The 23,214-nt window shown below is 61.1% G+C and overlaps 5 protein-coding genes across 5 annotated transcripts; all 5 read right to left on the bottom strand.

Moving 5' to 3' along the window:
• Nucleotides 1–950: 950 nt before the first annotated feature.
• LBRM_05_0740 (kinesin-like protein) lies at nucleotides 951–5,939 on the bottom strand (the record flags this gene model as incomplete). The annotated part of the gene is made up of 1 exon (XM_001561838.2): nucleotides 951–5,939. The coding sequence occupies one exon, from the start codon at nucleotides 5,937–5,939 to the stop codon at nucleotides 951–953; it is 4,989 nt and encodes a 1,662-aa protein (XP_001561888.2).
• A 1,980-nt stretch (nucleotides 5,940–7,919) lies between these two features.
• Nucleotides 7,920–10,454, bottom strand: LBRM_05_0730 (conserved hypothetical protein; the record flags this gene model as incomplete). Its single annotated transcript, XM_001561837.2, has 1 exon — nucleotides 7,920–10,454. One exon carries the CDS (start codon nucleotides 10,452–10,454, stop codon nucleotides 7,920–7,922), a length of 2,535 nt encoding a protein of 844 aa, XP_001561887.1.
• Nucleotides 10,455–11,461: 1,007 nt separating this feature from the next.
• On the bottom strand, nucleotides 11,462–12,565 carry LBRM_05_0720 (conserved hypothetical protein; the record flags this gene model as incomplete). Its single annotated transcript, XM_001561836.1, has 1 exon — nucleotides 11,462–12,565. One exon carries the CDS (start codon nucleotides 12,563–12,565, stop codon nucleotides 11,462–11,464), a length of 1,104 nt encoding a protein of 367 aa, XP_001561886.1.
• Nucleotides 12,566–14,437: 1,872 nt separating this feature from the next.
• On the bottom strand, nucleotides 14,438–16,723 carry LBRM_05_0710 (conserved hypothetical protein; the record flags this gene model as incomplete). Its single annotated transcript, XM_001561835.1, has 1 exon — nucleotides 14,438–16,723. The coding sequence occupies one exon, from the start codon at nucleotides 16,721–16,723 to the stop codon at nucleotides 14,438–14,440; it is 2,286 nt and encodes a 761-aa protein (XP_001561885.1).
• A 1,472-nt stretch (nucleotides 16,724–18,195) lies between these two features.
• On the bottom strand, nucleotides 18,196–22,158 carry LBRM_05_0700 (phophatase-like protein; the record flags this gene model as incomplete). Its single annotated transcript, XM_001561834.2, has 1 exon — nucleotides 18,196–22,158. The coding sequence occupies one exon, from the start codon at nucleotides 22,156–22,158 to the stop codon at nucleotides 18,196–18,198; it is 3,963 nt and encodes a 1,320-aa protein (XP_001561884.1).
• Between the last annotated feature and the right edge of the window lie 1,056 nt (nucleotides 22,159–23,214).

The following is a 23,214-nucleotide window of genomic DNA, read 5'->3' as shown; positions in this document are numbered from 1 at the left end:
TGGGACAGCAAAGAGAGGGAGAGAGGGGGGAGGGAGCAAGACGAGGAGGGGGGAGGAGGAGGGGGGAGGGAGTGTGTGTGTGGTGTGTGTGTGGTGTATGTGTGTGTGTGTGTGTGTGCGGAAACAGTTATCAGCTTAAAGCAAACAAGAAAGTAAGAATGGGCACTAGTTTACATAGACATACACACCTACACGTCGTGCCATCGCTCACCACTGCCACCACCACCACTATCGACGGTGGTGGTGGTGGTGCGCTGCACCTCCCCTCCCCTATCGAGAACTTCTTGTCTTCCACATCACTAAAGCCCTGGCGCTTGCGGAACGCACAGACGATGGGGAGGGTGGCGCTGAGGCGCTCCAGCAGCTTCCAGCCCCATAACACCGCCGCCTCTAAAAACTGAGGTGTTCAGCAGATGAATGGGAGCTGAGGACAAGTACGAAAGGGGCTTATCATCGGTGTCCTCCATGTTGCTATTGGGGCTGCCGACCGCTGTCGTAAACAGGGTCTCATACAGCCTTCTGTCGCTGCCGCAGCTTCCGCACGGCTGCGCGCGCCACGTGAGCGGATTGTCGTCTCCGATGGCGAGACGCACGTGCTGTGTTGAGGGTGGCGGCATTAGTGCACCCGCAGAGCTCATCTGCACGACACTGGAGGCGGCGCTTTTGACGCTGCTGAGACTCCTCCTGCTGACCAGGTCGCACCTTGTGCGGCTGCTGCCTACTGCTGGGGGGGAGGGGGCCACCGGTGCGGGCCAGCTCCGGGACCTCTCGCTGTGTCCCGGCGCCACCCTTCGTCACTGCCAGTCCTCCGTGGGTGCTGGCGCGCGCGGCCATTACAAAGCGCCCGCAGCGAGGCGGGGTCGGCGCAGACGTGCAGCAAGAAAGCTCGTTCCTGCCGATGAAGACACGCAGGGGGAGAGCAGCGGGGGGGGGGGTGCCTGTGGATACACTTAGGCTAGACGACGTGGCGACATCTCATCAACCGAAGGCTCCATCGGGTCCATCGCGGCGAAGCCACAGCGCGCAAGGAAGACTTCGAGGGAGGCATACTGGGACACGCGGGAGTGGTGCGTCGGCCACAGCACCGATGATGCTGGTGCCACAGACATCACCTCGGAGGGCACCCCAGAGGCGTCCTTCCCAGCCGTCTCTTCCCCCCTCCTCGTCTTTTCTGCGCTCGTCGCTTGGTGAGCCTCGGCGAGACGCAAGCGTAGGAGTACGTTCGACTGCTCCACCACTGCCAGTCGCGCCTGCGCCGCTGCCCGCGCGGCCCGCTCCTCAGAAAGGGCAGTGACAATGTCCTTCATGGGGGGCTCACACCGCTGCTGTCTTTGCCTTGTAGCGATGGAGCGGGGCGGCACAGAGGAGAGAGTTGCCGTGCTCGGCGAGGACCCCAGTTGTTGGCGTCGAGGATTACGAGTCGGTTGAGCATGTCTCACCACTGGAGCAACCTCTAGCAGGCGAGTGTCATTGGCAACGCAGTTACGCGTCGTAGCCCGCGCCTCACCAACTAATGCGTCCGTAGAGTAGGACATGGGCAGCATCGCGGTGGGAACGTGAGGAGTCGCCACGGCCGCAGCGGCGATTAGCTTGCGCTGCAGCACCAGGTGTCGCTGCGTAATGGGATAGGCCGGGGAGAGGAGGGCTCGGGCGGACCCACTTTGCCAGTACGCCTCCACCTCTGCCATTTCCTCGCCGGCGTCCTTGTCGTTCTCAGCCGGTGCTGACGCACTCAATGGTCGCGGTGAAAGGTACCACCACTCCTGCGACGTAGGCCCAGCGAGCGCCGCGCTGTGACGACAGCTCCCCGGTGCTGCACCAGAATCGGCTCTCTCCTTGTTCTCGAAGCCGCGCTCTCGATCGCCGAGCGACTCGATGCTACTGTAGTCCCGCCTGTTGCCGTCCCCAGCACTGGGGCTGCTGGTGTTGCAGATCACCTTCGGCGCTGTGGCTTCCTCGGGTACGACGATATCGCGACTGCCGCCGCTGCCACACGAGTGGGAGGGTGAGGTGATTGTTCCCATGTCCGTGCTGGTGGTTAGCGTTCTGAGGCGCCGCTGTTGCTGGGTCATCGCGGCGGCGAAGTAGGCGAGGTGTCCCTCCAGCCACCACGCGTACGTTGCGAGCTGCCGAAGACGGTTCTGCGCGGTCGAGACATCGCCTAGAAGCTGGCGTATCCGTGACTCTGACGCCGCTTGCGCGCCTGCCGTGTCCCTTGTTGTCTTGTTCAGCTTCGCGTTGCTCTTCACGTTCTTGCAGAGCTTCGCAAATTGAAGCGTCGACATCGTTGCTGGCGCATCACGCGGGTCCGGCGAGACGTTGCAAAGCAGTAACGTGAGGGCACCGCCTCCGAGGCTGCTCTGCAAGATGCGCGTGAGCTTGCTGTCGCGGTACGGGATGTGTGGCTCTGCCGTGGCTACCTTCGTCAGCGCAGCAGCACCGCTGACAGGGGTAGTCACTACGATTTTGTTGGAGGGCGACGCGCGGCCCACCGAGCTCAGCAGACGCATCACGTTTCCTAGCGCAGAGAGCGAGCGATTGATGTTCTGCGCCTCCTTGAGCTGCAGGCCATGCGCGCCAGTGTGGCTGACGCGCTCCGACCCTGCGAGGTCGACAAGGCTCAGCGTGGAGCGGCGGATGTCCCAGACGGGCTGCGCTTCGTCGCGTGAGCGCCGCTTCCGCTGCTCCACACGTACAAAGAAGAAGGCGTGGGAGCGACTGCTGTCTTTGTTGAGTTCCGTACTGCCCATTTGCCGCCGCCTTAGCGCCAGCCACACCACCTCCATGGCTTCGTGAAGGTCGTGTACTTGGTGCTCGTGCAGCCCCTCGACGCACGCAGCGTCGCAGCCCGCGCCGCGCGTGGGTTCGCGGGACAAGGACCGACTCGATGGAGGTGACAGGGCAGCTCTTGTCTTCATCGACTTCGCGAGTGGCGGGCTAGGCGAGGTCGACGGTGCGGGTGCCCCTTGACGAATTTTCAGCGGCGCCGCTGCTTGCGTTGTTGCCGATGCGGTCCACTTCGTCGACGTCGTCTTGGCCAATCCTGTGGCGGTGCCGGCTCCAGAACTGGAGGTGGTGCTTGCCATACTCGCAGCTGCCGTTCGGTTCTGATTCATGGCGGAGTTGTTGCGCCCGGAGCCGATGCGCTTCGACACACGTGCGCGCATGAGGGCCGCACACGGCGATGGGGAGGCAGAGGGCTGGCCTCGCCCTCGCTTGACAGCCGACGTGGTTGCGGAGCCGCTGCCCGGTCCGTTGGAGGTCGGTCGCGATGCCGTGGGTTTATTGTCGGTGTCGTCCTCACAGGAGGATACGGTGCTCAGTACATCAGGGCCGTCCTCGCTGGTCGGTTCACCTGGGAGCTCATGGAAGGAGCGGTGCCGCGTCATGCGGGGGAGCGACGGACTAGGGCCCGGTTCACCACTGTCAAGTGGCGACGGTGTCGCTGTAGAGGTCTCCCTGCCGTGGTGACAATGCGGCGCGGCGAGTGGGTGAAAGGTGTCCTTCTTGCCAGGCTGCGCTCTCGTTTGCTCGGTTAGCTCACCCGGCAGCAAGTCGCGCAGATCTTCATTGTACAGCTCCAGCGCACTGAGTGCAACCCGCCACGATGACATCGACGCTGTGGGCACCCGTTGCTGACCGCCGCCAGCGCCGTGTCGTGCCTCTAGCTCGTGAAACAGCTGGTGCAATATGCGGGGAATCAGCCCGACGCTGGCCGCAGCGAGCACCTGATCGTCTTCATCGACGTTGCGGTAATCGCGCTCCACCGCCTCCGCTGACGCAGAGTGCGATGCCAGCCACTGTAGCGTCTTCCGCGACAGCTTTCCACCATGCGGCCCAGCAATGGTGTAGGTCTTTCCACTACCGCTCTGGCCGTAGCACATCACGGTACTGTGGTAGCCCTGTAGCACTCGCGTCACGGCGCGTTGGCCGATGCACGTCATGATATCCGCCTGCCCCGCGCTGTCGTCGAGGATATGGTCAAAGTGAAAGCGAAGGGTGCGCATCTGCTCCCCAGCCGCGGCAACGGCGACGCAGTCGATGAACCCGTTCACTGCGTCTGCGCTCAAGCAGCTCCCTTTCGACGCGTTATCATCACCGTCGCCATTGCCAGCCGTTGCTTTGGCGGCTTTCACCGCCGCTCGCTCGCCCTCAGATCGCCGCCCGCGCATCGTAGTGCTGTGGCTGGTGGTACTGTCGCTCGTCAGTCGGCGCTCTTTGACCTGTGAACCACCGCTTCTGCCGCGCTGAGGCTCGTGCTCCACGTTAGGCGACGTCGCTGATGGAGCGGAAAGGGATCGAAGTGCCGCGACGTCGGTCAGAAGAGACGCTGGCGGTGCTGCATTCACCGGGAGCAACGAGATGCGCGGCCGCACGCGCACCGCTACGAATACTTTCATATCCGCGTCGGCCACGTCGTCGTCTTCCGCCATGGCCGCCGGGCCCGCGGCGTTACCGCCCTCAGGAGCCGGAGACCTCCCTTCCGGTGGTGGTAACGCACTATTCGCGCTGTCGCCGCCCGTGTTGTTGCCCTCCTGTTCGAGTAACCACGCGACAGTGGTGTGGTCGCATAGACTGACGTTATGGTCATCGGCAACGCCACCGCCACCGCCACCGCCACCGCCGCCATGCAAATCGCTCGCTCTATCTACTTGTCTCAGCAAGGTGCCCATCGCCACCTGCCGGTGGTTCGCCTCTTCAACATGCTTTGAAGTGCTGCTGTTGTTGTTGTTGCAGGCGCCGATGTCTTGTCCTGCCTTACCACGAGTCGACTCGTCGTGTCGTGAGCGCTGTGGCGGCGACTGAGCCACATTAGCGACACTGGCCGATGCTACTGTGTCATGCTGTTGCTGCTGTAGCCTCTGAGGAGCACGCACCTTCGCCAGTCCCATGCTGTGCCACAGCAGGTTGGGATGGTCAGCAGCCGCGTAGCTCCAGTCCACGCCCTCCTTGGAATTGTCCAAGTCCGAGCGAGGCAGCCGCCCCTTCGGGTTCCCCTGCTTCGCGTGGGAGTCCTGGCGCGCCCCCAGGCTTGGGGTGCCGTACCTCGTCGCGGTCGTTGTGTCTGTGCGCGTTGCGCAACGCTTCGAAGGTACGGCTGGCGCCGCGACGCCTGAGCGCGTGGTGGGCGCCGAAGCACGGGGCCGACTGGCTCGCACACTAGTCGCGTCGCCGCTCTTCCAGTCCGGCTGCTTCTCTCGTGTCCCTGTCGCAACAGCGAAGGGTGTAGGAGAAGTTGGGCCATCCACAGGACTTGCTGAGGCTTGCGCCTGCTGTTGTTGGGCGACCGCGGCACCGGTCAGCGGCGCTGCTGCTACTGCTGCTGCGGTGGGTTGCGTGGAGTTCCACTTGGTGAAGGTATCCTTGCAAGCGAGCGTGGCGGGGCGCTTGTGCACTACATCCCCACTGAGACTCCTGAAGGTGATCAGTCCGGGGCGATGCTGCGGCTGCCGCAGCGGCGAGGGCAAGTTGTCCGTGGTGCGGGTGTTGTTCGCCAATGATGTCCACACCGTCGTCTCCTCCGAGCTCGCAAAGCTCTTGTCCGTTGCGGTGGACAAGTATGCGGTCACCGGGTAGATGACGGCAGACGAGCGCAGTCCGTTGGTGCCACTGGGACGACTACTGGTCTTCTGCAGGTTCTGCGACTCACACTCACGGCTGTCCTCGTGGGCGTCTTCAAGGCGAGCGAGCGGTGACAGGTCCACCACAGAGGAGAGCGGGGAAATGACGATGGTCAACGGTGCCTCGGTAGCCTGGGAGACGCTCTCGGTGACCTGCGGCGCGGTAGGAGAGAGCAGGTGCGTCTGCCGTGCCGCGGGGTAGCCGCTGTGCATCGCTGCTGTCGCCACCGGGAGTGGGCCGGTGGGGAGTTCGTCAGACAGACCAACACACACACCCACACACATATAGGCTTGGGCGCAACTCTCACGTGCGGCCATGGGTGATGGCACAGCACAGATGCTGCGCACCACACGCACGCCCAAGCGCAATCACAAAGCTGGCAAGGCCCGAAGAGCAAAAGAGGGGAGGCGATGATGGCGATGATGATGGCGACAGGTCAAGAGAGAGAGAGAGACATACACGCGCCTTTATCTAATGAATCGTGTGCTCGCGCGACTGTGCTGATGCGGTTTCTCAAGATGCGAAAAAGCTGCAAGAAGGGGGAGCTCAGCTCACTGCACTGAGTGGGGGAGAGTAGAGTAGGATAAGGGAAAGGGTGAGGATCAGCGAAGATGAGTTTAACAGCAGGAAGCCGTCAAGGTGCCACAGGTGCGTTATGCGCGGATCTCGTCGAGTGCGCGTACCAGGGCGCATCCTACACGAGCAGAGGAACGAAGCAGAGACAAGGAGGAGGGAGGGGGGAGGGGGAGATGAAAGGAGACGAGGAGCGTCAGAAGTGTGAGTGGACGTGTGCCGATGGGCGCCCGCCAATGAGCAGCGGGGGGGGGCTGAGAGAGGAAATAGTCGGCAACACGGAAGCCGTGCGTTTTGGTTGCGCACGCGCATGCAGACGAGCACACGTGTACCGAGAGTCGCGCACACTTGGTGCACGCCGGACCAAGGCAGTGAAGGTCTATTGGAGGAGGAGGACTGCAATCGAGTGGTGGCTGCTGCTGCTGCTTTCACTCTATCTTCGTCACCCGCCTCTTACGTAAACTCTGTGCGCGTGCGTGTGCGTCTTTCGGGCCCTTTGATGAGCATACAGAGGTACTGAGAGCGTTGTACTGCACCATGACGTGAAGAGAGAGAGAGAGAGGGAGGGAGGGAGGGAGGAGGAGAGGAAGAGAGCGTTACAAGCGAAGGGATAAAGGGAGAAGTAGAGAGGCGGAGCTGTGAGGAAGAGAGGTGCAATTTACTAGAGCGAGTTTTTCATCCACAGCTACCTCACCCTGCACGGCCGTATAAGGTAGAGACGCATCGCAGCTTTCCTTACCCCAACCCCCTCCCTCTCTCTCTCTCTCTGTCTCATTTTTGCAAAACATATCGTGCGTTGCTGGCGACACCCCCTCCTCCCGCCCTTCCCGCCAGGGTTGCGTGTCGTCCCTCGTTCTGGTGTCTCTCTTTACGCTGAGTTCATCGATTTAAGGCATTAAGCGAAAACACAACAGAGGCCAGGCACATAAACACGCGTCCACACACATAAGCCTTTCCGCCTGCCTCCCCAGCGTGCAGCTCCACGATCGTCTTCCTCCGTCATCCACTATTTTTGTGTATCGCCACCCCTCCCTCTCTCCCTCCCCCCTGCAAGCGAAGGTCGCTTCATTACTTACATGATGAGGTACGAGGGGGGGAGGGAGGGAGGGAGGGAGGGGAGGGAGGGAGGGAGGGAGGGGAGGGAGGGAGGGGAGCAGGTGGTGAAAAGAGAGGGTGAAAGCGATGCGTCAGAGAGAGAGAGAGAGACCGATAACTTCCACACACACACACACACACACACACACACACACACACACTGGCAGCCATACGAGGTGCGCTCCTGCCGGAATGTGCACCGTGGCAATGGGGGATGGCATGGGTCGCAAAGCAGCAGCTGCTGCACAGCATGCGGCAGACGTGACGGCAACCTCCCCCCTCCCCCCGCTCTGCATCGACCCCCTTTCCGTAGCATATTTCCCCCTCCACCTCCTCTTTTCCTTTGGTTCTCTCTCTTCTCCCAGTCGCTCTTCATGAAGCGAGGCTTCGTTTCCTGTGCACGTACAAGTCCCAATCAGGCTCGTCTCGCCGCCTCTTCTCCCCCGTCTGTCGAGCATCGACGCGAGAGTGTGCGCGATGATGTACGAGAGAGGCCCACCCACCGCACCGCAGGAGAGCGGTTCGGTGTACAGACACAAAGAAGATACGACACGTCCCCAGACGTGCTGAGAGCACCACCAAGGCACCGCTGTTCGCATGTGTTCCGTCGGAGAGGCTGCAGCTGGGCACTAGCAGCTGGCCGTCACAACCGTTGGTCGCGCGTTCTTGCGCACCACGCGTGTCTGTTCTGGGTCAAAGCCCTTCTCCTTTGAGTTATACGTGGCCCAGGCTGGCGTCACGGCGGCGTAGTCCAGCGAGGTAAAGTCCGTGCGCCCCGACTCAACCAGGTGGTAGAAGCGCTCATAGTCGATCCAAGTGTGCCAGTGGCCTTCGAAGAAGAACTTGTCAAGTGCGATGAGGACGCAGCAGCTGTGCTCGTGTTCGCACGCTATGTGGTATGGGCGGTTGCGCTCCTCGGCCGGGATGACAATCACCTCGTCGTCGTCGCCGTCGTCGCCGCCCTTCTCTTCCGTGTTCATCTGCAGGGTGCTGTAGTGTGGATGCCGGCTCGCCATCTCGGTGCAGAGTGCCTTGCAGAAGCTGATCACTTCGTCATGCCGCGGCACGTTATCCTTCATGGTCAACGTGCTACTGGTGCTCGTGCCGCAATACGTGACACCCTTCACCTCAATGAAGTCAGGCTGCCCCATCTCCACAAGGTCGGCGTACGCCTTCACGTTCTCCGTGTTGTACTGGTTCACCAGCGTCAGCCGGAACACGGTGCGCTGCTGCTTCTTCGCCAGCTCCTTCACACAACTAAGGCAGCGCTCCCAGTAGTCCTCGAAGAGCGGCCGGTCAATCCGCTTCAGCTCCTCGGGTGTCGGGGCATCGAGGGAAAGGTAGAGCTGCACAACCGGCTTCAAATCCCGCAGCTGCTCAGGAAACTGCGCGTTCGTCACCATGAAGGAGGAGATGTGATGTTGATGCAGCAGCTCGCAGAAGCCGTTGATTTGTGGGTACATAATGGGCTCCCCTACGAGGGAGAGGGCGCAGTGGCGAATCTGCATTGCCGTGGCCAGCCGCTCCGGGGTCACCCCCGGGACACCACGCATCTGCTTGATCATTTGGTAGTGCCCCGCCATCCCTTGCGCGATGAGCAGCTCTGGAGGGTCTTGTTTCCATCGAAAGTGGCGTGAGACGGGGTTTGTGTGATGGCGCCAACAAAACACGCACTTGTTCGCGCACGCCAAACTCGGCGTCATCTCCATGCACTGGGAGGAGTTGATGTTATAGAAAGTGTGCTTGTAGCACCCGCCCCGGCCGCGCAGCATGGACTTGGTCCACCGGCACAACTTCACGCCCGAGTGGGTTCCCACAAGGCGGTACCCCTGCTTCTCCAGGTTCTGGCGCAGCTTCGGGTAGAGCAGCTCGGGCAACTCGCTTGGGTCCTTGTTGATGTCGAAGTCAGTGTCTTCGGTGCCGTCCCACACAAGGTCCTCAACGTCGTCCATGCCGTCATTCTCCCCGTTGACCTCCTCCTCCTCGTCGTCATCGTCAGCATCATCGTCATCGTCGCGCTTGCTGGCGGCAACACAGTTGGCAATAGAGTCAGTCTTGTAGCACACACAGTTATCGTCGCCATCTGGGCAGGTACCGCTGCCGCAGGGCTGCCGCTGCTGCTGCTGCTGCGTCGACTGCTGGCACGCACACGATGCGCCCTCACTACCGCACGTTTCCCCTGCCGGGGCGGCGGTGATGCCTCCGGCCTTGTGGCTGAGCATTCCCGTGGCACTTGCAGCCGCAGGGCCTGTCGTCCCCATCTCAGACTTCTTCTTCACGGTCACTGTGCCGTCCCTGTGGAAGGTGGCGCGGCTCACCCACTTCAGCAGCGCGGTGGAGAAGATGCGGAAGAGCGACTGAGTTTTTGCTTCCGTTGTGTACACCGGTGGGACGACGAACGGCGGTGCACCGAGGCCGCGGCACCACTCGTGCAGGTTCTTCGCGAAGGCATTAAAGCGCTCCTCGCCGTAGGCGATGTCACCGAGACCGAAGACGGCGAAGCGCTTGCGGGCGAGTGTGTTGCGTGGGATGCGGTGATCCTCGAAGGAGTCCTTCAGCATCGCCTCGAACGCCTGCGACCGCGGCGGTGCGACGCCGTTTGTATATGTGCTGGCGATGAAGATGATTAGTGCGTACTGACTCTGCTCCAACAGTGTGTCAACGCGGCACACGTTCGTGCGGCTCACACGCCCGCCAGCAGCGGAAGCAGCTGCCACGCTGGCGCTGCTGTCTTCCTCTTCGCGCATCTCCATCACCCGCACGAGTGGGCAGACGGCATCTTCAGTCGTCGAGGGCGGCGCTGTGTGCAGCTGTGCCGTGATGAGCGAGAACAACTTATGCGCCAGCGCCAGCGAGTTCTGCGATTGTGTTGCGTAGGCAATCAGGATCTCAGCCGCCTCTGGGGGTGGTGGCGCCGTCACTGCCGGTGAGGACCTCATTGGTGCCGGCGGTGGAGCTGCCTGCCCCGGCGCCGCTTCGGGAAGAGCGGGGGGCACATTAAGCTGCTCCAGCTCTGCTCGCACCCGTTGGCTGAAGGCATTGACGTCGTCCACGTCGACGCTGCCACGTGCGTGAATTGAGTCAGCAAGATGGTTGTAGAGGAGAAGCGCTACGAACGGCAGCCCGACGCTGACGAGGAGCTGAAACAGAAAGGCTATTATCATCGTGCTGCAGATGAGCGCCTATCTCTTCTCTCTCCTTTCCTTCCACTTGAGTTGTCCGCTGCACGAGCGCAGGGCGCGTGGGTGTGTGTCAACTCCTTCGCTGAATCGCTTCCGACACCGCTGTGATGCAAATCACCACAGTCTATGAGCTTTGTTGATCAGTACTGGCGGCATGACGCAGAAGTGTGCGTGTGTGTGTGTGTGTGGACAAGATGCAGATCACGATAGGCGGAGAGAGAAGGGGCAAGGGTACGGTCTAACCAGAGGGTGAGAGAGAGGGTGGAATAGGGAGGAGCGGGGTTAAGTGGTCGTGGCTGCGGGGTATAGTTACACCCACACACCGCAGCACAGCCATGCTAACCCACGACACAGCACACACACACACAAGAGAGAGAGAAACAGTTTCGGATTGTTGACTCGCACCGACCCACAGGCACACGCCTCGCCTGCACCTCTCCGCTGGCTCAACAACTTGGGCATAGGTGCGAGTCAGCGACGACAACAGACGAGATCGTAGAGAAGAGGGCAAAGACAACCAACACCCCAAACCAATCAACCAACGAGTACAAAGATGCGAGAGAGAGCGCGAGCGTGCAAATATAAAGCGAGGGCACACCCACACCCACACCCACCCACACACACGCCGGCAGCATCATCATCCTCGTCGTCGCCACTCTTCTACTTTCTATCTTCCAGTCCCTGCCCCCCGAAAAAAATAACAACACAGTCAGGCGCACAAATCCATCTCCGGCATGCTGACAGGAGGAGAAAGAGAGTCCACGATGCTGAGTGGAGCGGTGGGTGGATGATGTGATGGTGGTGGTAGGGTGCGTGCGTGTGTATGTGGGGAGGGGGGAAACGTAGGGCACGTGGTGAAGGGGCTTCGGTCTGTGTTCCCCGACACTCCTCGCGTCTGCCGTCTCTCCGTTTCTTTTTCTCTTTTGTGCCCCACCTGGTGTTGCCCTTCAATGTGAGCTCCATGATTGTCAGCACCATCGCCATCGTCGTCACCGGGCCCCGTTCAGCACTCGCAGCGCCGCCACCAGCTGCTGCTTTGCAGTATCGTAGTCGTAGAACTGCAGCGCACTGACTGCCTGGCTAGCAAACTTCTGTGCATCGATCATCTGGTCTACGGAGGGCTTGAAATTCGTCGCACTGACTCCGCCGGCGTTCGGCGGGGTCGCACAGAGTTGCTGCTGCTGCTGCTGCGAGGAGGATGAGATTGGTGTGGCGCTGTGGCTGGTGGAGAGCCGCTGGCGCTGCTGCTGCTGCTGCTGTGGTGGTTGCTGAGGCTTCGGTGTCGCGGACATGTTCTTCTTGGGCGGCGGCTGCGCTGATATATTGCTGCTCCCCTGAGTGTTTGCGACGTATGTGTAGTCTGGCGGCGGCGTGTCAAGCTTCAGCATCGCCGGTGGCGGCGCATACGGTGGAGCACGTGAGTTGTCCTGCCCGGTGCTCGGCGTTGGCGTCCAGCTGGAGGTGGACGTGGGCAGAGATGTCGGACGCGTGAAGCAGCTCGCCGGCACCGTTGTGAATGTGGCTGCCTGTCCCGCGCCATTCGCGGTGCTGCCATCGCCTGCCGCATCGCTATCCACAGCCTCCAGCTTGTTGGGGCTCACGTACGGCTCCTTCCTGTCAAGCGCCTTCTTCATGCGGGCTGCAATGTACTTGGCGTACTTGCACTTCTGCGCGGCAATCGAGTCCATGGCGCCGTCCTCAGTGAACTGCGCCGTCGCCTCGAGCAGTACGGACGCGGTGTAAAACATCCGCACAATCGCCATGGATGCATTTCCAGTCCGCTCTGCGTCATCGGCACGGGCGAAGAGCACGAGTGCAAACTTGGTGAGCACCGTTCGGCCATCAGTGCCGTGCAGTTGCGCACTGAGCTGCGTTTTACTCGCCTCCAGCGCGTCTAGCAGGGTCATGAGGAAGGCAGTGCCGGCCTTGTCCTCCTTCTTCCGCAGCCGCATGCAAAGAAATGCGACGTGGGTGCGCAGGTAATACGCCACGAGCGGCTCCTTATTCTCAAACTCATGCGAGCGCTGCAGGAACGGCCGCACCAGCGGTGCCCACGGCTGAGGCACCTTCTCCAGTAGACTTACCGAGGACATCAGTTAAATCCACCAGGCACTGACACACACGCAGTTGTGCGCACGTAATGTTGTCGCTTCCGCGTCGGTGTCACAGGCCAAGAACGAAAGGCCAACGTCTTCGCCACTTTCATTCACGCCTGGATCGCGCGGAGAGAGAGAGAGAGGAAGAAGGGCACAGAGAGCGAGAGCGAACAGAGGCACGGCGGTCCCAGCGACACGCGCAGAGAGGCACGAGAGAGGAGGAGGGGGATGAGTGCGGGGAGGAAGAAGGGAACGGGATGTGGTGCTGCTCCTGATTCAGGATGAGCGACAGTGATGCCGCCAATGATGGATCGACGGTACAGCCGGCAGAAATGGAGGGGGGGGGAGAGAGAGAGAGAGAAAGAAAGCGAAGACGGAAAGAGGCAATAGAAGGATCAGCACCAAACAACAACGGGAGAGTGAGGTGAATGAGCGGAGGGAGGGCGGGAGGTGGCTGATAGTGAGAGTGAGCATAAGCGCAGCACGTATGGCTGCGAGTTAGGGACGGCAGATTGTGGTGAAGTAAAAGTTGGCTGGGAAGGGAAAAGGGCGTGAGAAGAGGCGTGCGAGGGAGAGAAGAGATGACGGTGCAGGCGTTGGATGCGAGGCCGCGGCGACCAAAAACAAACAAACGACAGCCGCGGGTACTGCGCTGTTATACCCCTTCATCAGCACGCATGGGTGAAGGGTGGGTGGAGGAGGGAGAATTCCTCTCTCGCATGGGTGCTCTCGCTACGGCGGAGGGCGTGTACTGCGTGTGGCGCTGCCATCACCACCAGCAGCAGTGACAGCACCTGCCACTGCCAACACTTGGAGGGACAAGGGAAGGAGCTCGCCAACTGGAGAACGAGAGAGAGAGGGAGAGGCAGCAGATGCTGTCCAAGTAAAGGACGTGTTAGATAAGCTTTGAGCTTGCAGAGAGAAATGGTACAGGGAAAGAGGGATGGAAAGGCGCACACACGCGTGCTCACATGCGAGCAACAGGCAGACTTCATCGAGTCATGCCACATGTGCTCGCATAGAGAGAGCGAGAGGAGTGGCAGAGACAACGCTAGCAAGAGAGAAGGAGCGGAAGGGGAAAAGGGCTCAACTGAGAAAACTGAAAAGGAGAAGTTGATAGCGACTGGAGTGATAGGAGGAGGGGGAGGGCGATGAGGTCGTCGTGCAGGATGTACGTGATGCCTGATGCAGTAGCGGTGATGGTGGTGAAGAGAGATTGCGTGTGTGCGTGTGCGAGGGACGGAAGGGAGAGAGAAGGGTCGATGACGGTAAACAACGGGACGCTTCATCGCACATGTACAGGCAGAACGGACACGCACGGCGAGAGAAAGGCATGAGCGAGAGTTAAAGGAGGTAAATCGAGAGGGAGGGGGAGACGAAGGAAGACAGAAGGGATGAAATGGAGATGTGTGTGGCGATGGCGATGCTGATGGCGGCAATGGGTCGTGCGCGAAGGGAAAGGGGAAACAGTTCGAGAAGCAACTCAGTCGCAACAACAACGACCGCACTAACAGAAGAGAAGGAGCCCAATGAGGGGGGGGGGAGAGAGAGAGAGAGGGGGGTCGAGGAGGAGGGGAAGGGGTGCTCACCACCTCCACGGGATCCCACCGCAGTGCGCCCCACAGGCCCGTGGTGATGCCCTCACCCTCTCTCTTACTCCCTTTCTCCAAAGGCGCGCGTCACAGGTGCCGTGAGTGTCAAGAGATGGCGAGCGAGCCAAAAAATCGTCAGACAATAGCGCTGTGCATCGGCCGACACACAGGCACGCGCGCCTGCTGTGCGGGAAACAAAGAAAAGCGTAAGTGCCGGCGACCATCGTCGTCGCACTCGATATTCCCCCCCTCCTCACCAAGAGTCCCAGAGGCACCTCTACGCGCCCTTTGCTGGAGACTTCGAGTGGGACTCGCAATCGATATTGCGCACCACGCGTAGCTCCCACTCGACCCTGCTTAGGTCCTTCATCACGCGCTTCATGCGCGTGTTCAGCTGTGTATAGCGCGGCTCGTTTCCTCGCTCGCGGTGTCGCATGACGGCGATGTACAGCTCCATCTGCATCCGTTCAAGCTGCGTGCGCAAGACCGTGTGCTCGGAGATGAGCTGCTCCTCTACCGCTGTCAGTGCCGGCGCCGCCTCCACCTTGCCAGTCATGCCGCCGTTCGCGACGAGCTGACGGCCAGGACCAGCCGTGATGAGTGGGTTGGCGTCACGTTCAGCGTTTCCTTGCACTTGGTGAATGTCGCCGTGCATCGCCTTCCGCTCCGCGAGCCGCCGCTTCACCAGGAAGTTGTCTTCCCTTTCCATGAAGCACAGCGCCTCCGGCGCGTCGGCCCGCAAGGGCTGGCGCCCTGTCGACGGTGACGCGCTGCGGTGGTACACTGTGCTCTCGACTTGGCTGCTGTCATTCATTTTTCTGGGGGTAATACGCTGAGACGAGGTGCGAAGGGGGCGGCGCTTACCGGGCTGCTGCGGTGGCAGTGGCAGATTTAAAGACTCCCGTTCTATCGATACCTGCTGCTGCTGCTGCGGCGGCGGCGGCGGCGGGGCCGCTACCGTCGTCCTGCTGCTAGAGTCCCGCTGTGGTGTCGCACTGGGTGTGTGGACAAGACCGACACTGCCCGCCTGTGACGCCTCCCCGCGCTGCGCTTCTGCTGCGCTGCTGCTGCGCTGTTTGTCAACCTCACTCTTCTTCTCATCACCACTGAGCATTTGGTGAGGACGGCGCGGTGTCGAGGACGAAGGGTAAGATAGTGACGCAGCAGCCGCCACCGTGGCACCGGGGACGCCGTCCCTGAGAGCGATAGATGTCTGGCTGAGACTGCCACATCCGTCGTTGCTTTGCTGGTGTGACGGTGTCTGGTGCGAGTAGTGGAAGGCCACTGCCGCCGTCTGGTGCCCACTCGCGGCTGCTAGTGCACTGCCGGCGCCTTGGTCCGTCCCGAAAAACTCGAAGCGGCACGAGTCGAAGTGGCTACAGCTGGCCATGTTGCTGCTGCGGCGCTCGGCAGCTGATGAGAAGCTCTGGTGATGTGGGGTGCCCACCTCTTCGCTCACGTAGCCCTGGCTACGCTGCACCTCCCGATGCGGTGGTGGGTGCTGCGATGCAGCCGAGCCCGCGTCCGCGGGCGACGCCGACGTCACTGAGGGGGTGGAGGGAGGCCCGTGGCGCCCAGTGCTGTCACTGTTGCAGCTGCGCGTGCCGAAGAGATGCTGGTACGTACCGTTTGTCTTTGCGTCTTCCCTGGTCGCTGTGCGCTGCTCCTGTGAGGACAGCTTGACATGCTCCGCCTCTGCTCGCTGGCTGGCCGACAGCGGTGTCGAGCCACCGCTGCTGCGAACTGTTGGGCCGGTGGCAGCGCTACCCGTCTGATGTCCATCATCAATGGTGGGCCGAGGCGTCGGTGCCGCACTGTGCCAGTTGCGAGGCGGCGTGCGAGGCCTCGTCGACTGAACCGCAGCCGCTGCCTGCTGACGCTGCTGCCTCTGCTCTGGCGGCCGCATTGGCTTTTGCGCTGTATTGTCCAGCTGCGCAGGGCTCTTGCTTGGGTCGGTCGCCGCGCTCTCGTTCACCGCTGGCAGCACAGACGACATGCTGGAGCGCGACGTTGAGAAGGGGTGATATTGCAACATTGGGCTCGGCTGCAGGCGCCGCTGGCTCTCCGTCATCGCGGATGACGCCTGTAGATCGTTCTCTGTCCCGCGTGATTGACTCGCACTCGACAGCTCCGAGGCAGACCGCGGGAGTAGATGTTGCTCCTGCTGTGGTGGGGCGGGTAGTGGCTTGTTCCGACGCGTGGAGTAGGTGCTGACGCTGCTAGCGTTGTCGGACTGGAGATGTGCGCCCCAGAAGCGGTGTTCCGGTTGTGCCTGCTCGACCGGTGACTCTGCTGATGACGTTGCGCCGTCCATGGGCTGCAGCTGAAGTGCGCACTGTTGCAACACGTCGTTGATGTCCTTCAGCAGCTCACTCATCGCTACTGGGCTAATGTGAATGCATCCCTGATCCGAAGACTGTTGCCACGTTGTTAGCTGGGAGTAGACGTTCTCGAGCGCGTTTCGGTGCGACTCGTAGGCGACAATGCACGTATCCAGCGCCTCCTCAAGCCACGCGCTCTTTTCACGCTGGCCCTGCAGCACAGAGGACGCCAGCGTGGACATGGCCTACAGGTTTGGTGTTTTCGTTGAGGATGGGCCCAGAGAGAGAGACACAGACAGACAGGGGTTTGGCAGCAGTACGATCGGCGTCGTACCGGGACGCAAAGGTGTGCGTGCACTGGCCGTTGTTTGCTTGCCTGCGTGCGTGCGGCGGCTCTTGATGGTGGGTTTGATGAATGTTGGCTATGGCGGGGGGGGAGTCCCCTGTGTGACGGTGCGTGTATGAGGACAGGTGAGCACTCTCGTTTCTATGGGCGCCTACACCAGCGAACGGCGGTGGTTGTGCTGCGCGCTGCTTAAAGGGAGGAAAAAGAGAGGAGGAGGCGCGGGAGGAGGGGTAGTAGTCTAGCAGTCGCTTTCCCTGCTTGTGTGTGTGCGCGCGCGCCAGACGCGAGCTCAGAGAGGGGCAGGGGGAGGGGTGCGTGTAGAGGGGACTGGAGGTGGACGCAAGGTAGCTCGCACGCACGAAGTGATGCCTGCAGATTGTGCTTCATCACTGACAACGTTGCCCTCCAGCGGGCATTCAGCGGAGGGCGCCGACGCTGCCCTCCACTCCTCCACATTTTCCCCTTTCCGCTGGACTTGTTGTGGTTGTTCGTGATTTGTTGGAGCGCAATGGACTATAAGTCAATGAAAAGAGAAGCTCAGGAGAACGAGGAGAGGGGCGCAGCAGCGAGATCCAAAGCACACCGTGCCAGCATCGACAGCACTCAGCATTCAGAGAGAGAGAGAGAAGCCAGCGCGCGTGACGAAGATGACGTCCACAAGTTACCCTCGAAAGACACACACCCCCTCCCACACACACACACACCCACACACACACACACCCACACACACACACACCCACACACACACACCCCCTCCCACACACACACACACACACACACACACACACCCACACACACACACACCCACACACACACACACCCACACACACACACACACACACACACACAAGCGTATTGTCATGTACCCACACGGAGAGACCAGCCTCATCAGCCCCCGCATCGTCGTCAAGAGAAGCAACCAAGGGGGGGGGTGCGAGAGCTAGCAGTGCTCTGATACGGAGCTTTGCATGACTAGGTCTGGCGAGAGACGACGACAGCGAATGTGCATTGACCCAGCGGCAGAGGCAAGAGCGACAATGGGGAAGGACAGCGAGACAGACGCGCACGCATGTTCTGCAAGACGGCCTAACGGGAATACGGCAGCGCACAAGCAGTAAGCGAAGAGCACAAACAAAGTGGAGAAGAAGCCGCCGCCGAGTTCGCTTAGCAAAGGACACGGTCGGAGACACTCCCAGTGAAAAGCCGAAGGAACAGGGAGGAGGGGAAGAGAGAGAGCGAGGGGGGGGGGCGACGCCTGCAGACGCGTAGCCAAGCGAGCGAGGGGGGGGGACAGACGGAGGCACCGAGAAGCACATAGACGCCTCTCTCTCTCTCTCTTCTCTCTCGCTTTCATCTCACTGCATCTGTTTAGAAAGACATGCTGAAGCTGAAGTCGCCGCCGCTGGCGAGCTCGCGCAGCGCCAAGACGAAGCCGATGTTCGGATTGACATCGGTCTTCTTTCGCTTCACTGCATCGAAGGCGTCGCGGTATGTCATCACCGGTGGCACGCTCCCAAAGGTGCCCGGGCTGCCGCCGTCGCTGCTGGCAAAGCTGAAGCCTAGCAAAGTGTTTATACTGGTGTTCAGGTCGCCGTGGATGCTGCCATTCATGGGTGTCTGTAAGGAGTGAGGCACGTAGGAGCAGCGCGACAGCGTGTGCTGCTGTTCACCGGGCAGCAGAGGCGTTCCGTACACGTTCTTACTGTGGCCTCGGCGCATGCTGGCGACGGCGCTGCTACCAAGCGTGGTGGCGGCAGCTTCTTCGGCTGCAATGCCCACCTTGCGGGTTGAAAAGGCGTTTCGATGCTGCGTTGTAGCTCTCTCCACCCTTGGCGTGGTGGTGGCACTGCCCGCAGCACGGTTTTCAAGCCTCTGCTCATTAGCCATTCGTGCACCGCCCCGTCGCGGCGTCCACATCGCTTCGGACTTCTGTTGTTGCGGAGTCATCTCCTCATCCACGCCGTCCTCCTTCTGCGTATGTTCGTCGGCATAGGCCGCCTCTAGCAGTGTCATCCTACAGCTCCCGCGCGCGCTGCGGTGCGAGGCCACCGGCGCCGACGACGGCAATACGGAGACGACACAGCGACTGTAATGATACTGCTGCTCCTCTGGGCGCAGGTCATCGCAGCTGTTTATTGTGGTCGTGCTGCTGCTATCGCCAAAGTTCGAACCATCGGCAATGTCGCCCGTCAGTCCGTACTCCTTCCCTAACTCCCTCGCCGACATGTGCCTCCTCATCTGATGCTCTTCGTCCGACTGCTCTCTCAGCCGCTGTTGCGGTTGCCCGCTGATAAGCATTCGCCGCTGAGCCGCCTGCTGCAGTCGTCGCTCTCGCAGATGCATCAGGTAGCATGGCTGACACATGCGTGAGGCGAACTCAATCGGGGTGGGGGGCGACGCCATGTGGAGCCGCTGCTGCTGCGACATTGCGGAGGGATTCCCACTCAGAGGGGTGGTGAGAGGGCCGGCAGCATAGCCGCCGCCCGAGCAGTTGCCACCGAAGGAGAGCGGCGACGACACGGGCATCGTAGAGGAGTGCCTGCGAATCCACGGAGAGTTTGTCGAAAAGTGCCTCTGCAAGAATGACTGGCTGCCATTCAACTTCGGACTTCCGCGCGGGGCGAAGGGCGTGTTCGCCGACGCCGAGCTGGGAGGCGACTGCGGTAATGACAAGGACGGGAACGCCAGCGCAGGCTTGTTGGTGCTCCCGCTGCCGCGTCCAGAGATCTCCGTGGCTGTGGACGTTGTTGTGGGAACACCACCGCTATCGTCGTCGGTGAAAGACGTCACCCCGCCTGCCTCTTCGATAATGCGGCGCTCTCGCTCAAGGAAGGACGCAAATAGTGAGGCGGTGTCGTCTAGCGGCGCCAGCGTGCAGCCGTAGAGGATGAGATAGGCAATGACGAAGGTGGCGCTGCGGCTTACACCCATGCGACAGCACACGAGCACGCCACCGCAGTCGCGTGGGTCCACGATGGTGGGTGAGGACGACGACAACGCCGGCACGGAGAACGAGGCCGTGATTCTTCTGCGCTCGACGCCCTCACCAAGGCGTTCACCGAGTCCCGGCAACGACGGCGGTGTGCGGGGAGTCTCTCGCCTGCTCTCCTTGAACGATTGCTGCCCGTTCACCGACATTGACGGTGTCACAGGCGACGGCGGGACCGCCCACACGTTCTCACCCTCATCTGTCCAGGCCCAAAGCATGCAGTCCTGCACTTGGTGCTCCTCGGTGTTGTTCGCATCGGCACTCGGTGCGCTCGCCGCGGTACGGCGGGCCATGCGCTGCTGGTGTACTTGTCGGCGGTGTAACTGATCATGAATGATTCGGGTGACAGGTGCGAAGAAGGGCGCGATGACCTCATCAGAATGGTCGCGTAGCAGGAACTGGACGTAGCGGACGTGATGGTTGTTGTTTGCCATTACTGACGTCACAGGGCAGTCGAAGGCACAGTTAATGACTAGGGAGACGCCATGCGCCGCCAGCGTCGCCGTGTCTGTGGCTTCGGCGTAGGAGCCCAGGAAGAGCCCGGGTAGTATCTGAGCCGCATTGAAGGATGGAGCAGTAGATGCGGCCCGGTGCGTGCCTTTGCCGGCTGCCACTCTTGCCGCGGCCGAGGCTATGGGGGTGAACGCCATAGGTGACGGTGTAATCAGTGGCCTCTGGATGCGCAGCAACTGCTGTGCAGCCATCGGTGCGCCAGGCGTGCGCACCCTCGTCACCGGCGTCCCTTCGGATACAGGGAGAAGAAGGGATGGCGCCGCGCTTTCCGTAACGGCGCAGCGGTTCTTCGCCGGAAGCTTCGCAGACGATGACAGCTCGCTGGCTGTTGCAGCTGCACGAGGAGCGACGGCAGTGCATGGAAAGTCGGGGTATGCAATGTCCTCCTCCTCCTCCGAGTCCGGGCCGTTGTGTTGCTGCTGTGACAGCGGAGCGTTGGGCAACTGCAGAATTAAGTGCGTCGGCTGGTGGCGGTGTACGGACTGAGGCAAAGGAGGCATCATGAGGTTCGCTGACGGATGCTGTGGCCCCTCGTTTGTGCTAAAGTGCTCGTCGCTGTTCGGGAAGCTCGCTTCGCCGTCGCCGCCCAGGTACGGTGAGCTTGTCGGCGTGCTCTTGTCGGTCGCACGCGACGGGTTCGCCGTCGTGACCACCGAAGGGATCGTAAGCGACGACGATGTGCTGGGGACCCTGTTCTTTAGGGAAGCTTCAAGGCTCGCATGCGCGGTGCTTTCGGCGACTGTCGTGTTCGCCGTTGTGTCGGAGGTTATGCCGGGCGTGGTGCTGGTGCTACCAATGGTGCTCGGTAGAGAGGCGCTGCCACAGCAGACGCGCTTTCGCCACTGGCTGAAGCCGATGCGGGATTGTGGTAGTCGTTTGCCGTGCAGCGAGGAGGCGACTGCAGCGTACGTCAGCGGCGTCGTGTTTGCCGCCGCGGTGGCCGGAGAAGGCGGCGACGTGTGCGCGCCCGTCCCACCTTCGCCATCAAGCCTCAGCGCCGTCTCCGGCGTGCAGCAGTCTTCTGTCCGCCACGCATCGCCATCAACGCTATCGTGAATGGCAAACGCGCCAACACTACCACCGCCACTGTGGTTGCTTATCCGCACCGCCTGTGATGAGAGTTCACTCCCTGGCATCACCGCATGCGCTGCTGCCCGAGGAGAGCCGCTGTGGTTGTTTTTATTGCTCAGCGTGCCGGCTTCGATGCCCTTCGAGTCGGAAAGAATGCGCGAGGCACACGTGTCCCGCGGCGACCCTGACGCGGAGATGCAGGCATTGGCAGGTCGGAGATTCGAGGAGGGGGAGATGTAGTAGGCGACATGGTCCTTCGCCACTGCAGACGTTGACGTCACCGGTGCTTGCAGAGGTCTGACTAAGGAGGTGGTGGATAAGACAGCCGCTGCTGCTGCGCGGCCGAGGCCGCTTTCCATGCTCGAGATGCATACCGGGTCGCTGCCCGCCGCCTTGCGCGTTGACTTGACGCATGGGCTCACGCGCGAGTGACGACAGGACTGCCGCTGGCGTTGCTGCGAGTTCTTTGAATTTAGCAGTGCAGCACCTCTTCCATTGCCTCCACTGTCGTCCCCGTCGTCGCTGCCGCCGGTGCTCGTCATCTCTGCACCACCGCCATCGTCGGGGCTGTCATTCACCGCCGCCATGGCGGACGCCGAGGTCCGCAACGACCAGGGCGAGGTGCCGCAAGCAAAAGGTGAGGAGGCTTGCGAGTCGTCATAGTCACCACCAATGCCGCCATCCTCGCGCATCTGCGGAAGTTGCTTCAGCGGTGGCTGGAGTAGGTGCCACTGTTGTTGCTGTGGTCGTGTCGGCATGACTAAGAGGATCAACGGAACAGGGGAGGGTGGGGGGTGGTGGGGGAATGGAGGGGAGGTCGATGATGACGCCAGAAGCGAAAGGACGAAGCAGAGAAGACACGAACACACGAAGGGAGGACGCAAAGGCAAAAAAGACAAGGGGGGAGGAGGAGGAGGCGCAGCACGCAGACACAGAGACGCCTCTTGAGACCGCTAGCAGCAGTGACAGCAGCCTACAAAAAAAGAGGACAAAGTGAATCAACAACAGGTGTGTGACACACTCCCGCAAGCCACCGTGCAAGAAGGCCTGTGTGTGTGTGTGCGTGTGTGTGAGTGGGTCGGTGTACCGCCGGTTACACGCGTGTCGGCGTTGCTCACGGAGGAATGGGCACGATTGCACACTATCGATCGGTGGAGTAGACACACACACACACACACACACACACACGCAGGTCCCTCAATCACCACTTCTCCCTCTTCTACGATTTTTCGGAGATGCTGACGAGGTGGAGACGGAAGAAAACACGAAAACAACAACAACAACAAGGCGGGAGGGGAGGGGAGGTGCTTAACTATAACAATGCACGCGAGTGCACGAAGGGTTGGTCGTGGATGCCGACGTAAACGTTGATGGAGAGGGGTTCACGAGGAGACGAACACACACACACACACACAGAGACGCCACTGGCCACCACCACCACCACTACTACTCCCACTGCCAGCGACAGAGTGGGAGGGAGGGAAAGAGGTCGCAGGAGGCAGAAGCTAAGTAAGCAAATAAATCGAAAGCCACAGCAGCACGGTGAAAGCGAGCCAGCAGAAATGCAACCACAGGAGAGAGAAAAAAAATTTGCGCTTGGAAAGTCGCTCACACACACACACACACAACCACACAACCACAACCCACGCGCGTCACCCGCTCGAGTGACGAAGGAGGCGGCGGTGACGAGTGGCGGGTGGTGGTGGTGGTGAGGCGAGAGGTGGGTGGGTGGGGAGCAGGAGCGGTGGTTCTGTTAACTCGCGTCTGTACTTTTTTGGCTACTGCACACTCTAGATAGCTTTGCAGAGTGTACG

The sequence above is a fragment of the Leishmania braziliensis genome, chromosome 5 (assembly GCF_000002845.2).
Source record: "Leishmania braziliensis MHOM/BR/75/M2904 complete genome, chromosome 5".
Classification (NCBI taxonomy): Eukaryota; Euglenozoa; class Kinetoplastea; order Trypanosomatida; family Trypanosomatidae; genus Leishmania; species Leishmania braziliensis.
The sequence above is the reverse complement of the archived record's forward strand: the minus strand, read 5'-3'. Positions and strand labels throughout refer to the sequence as shown.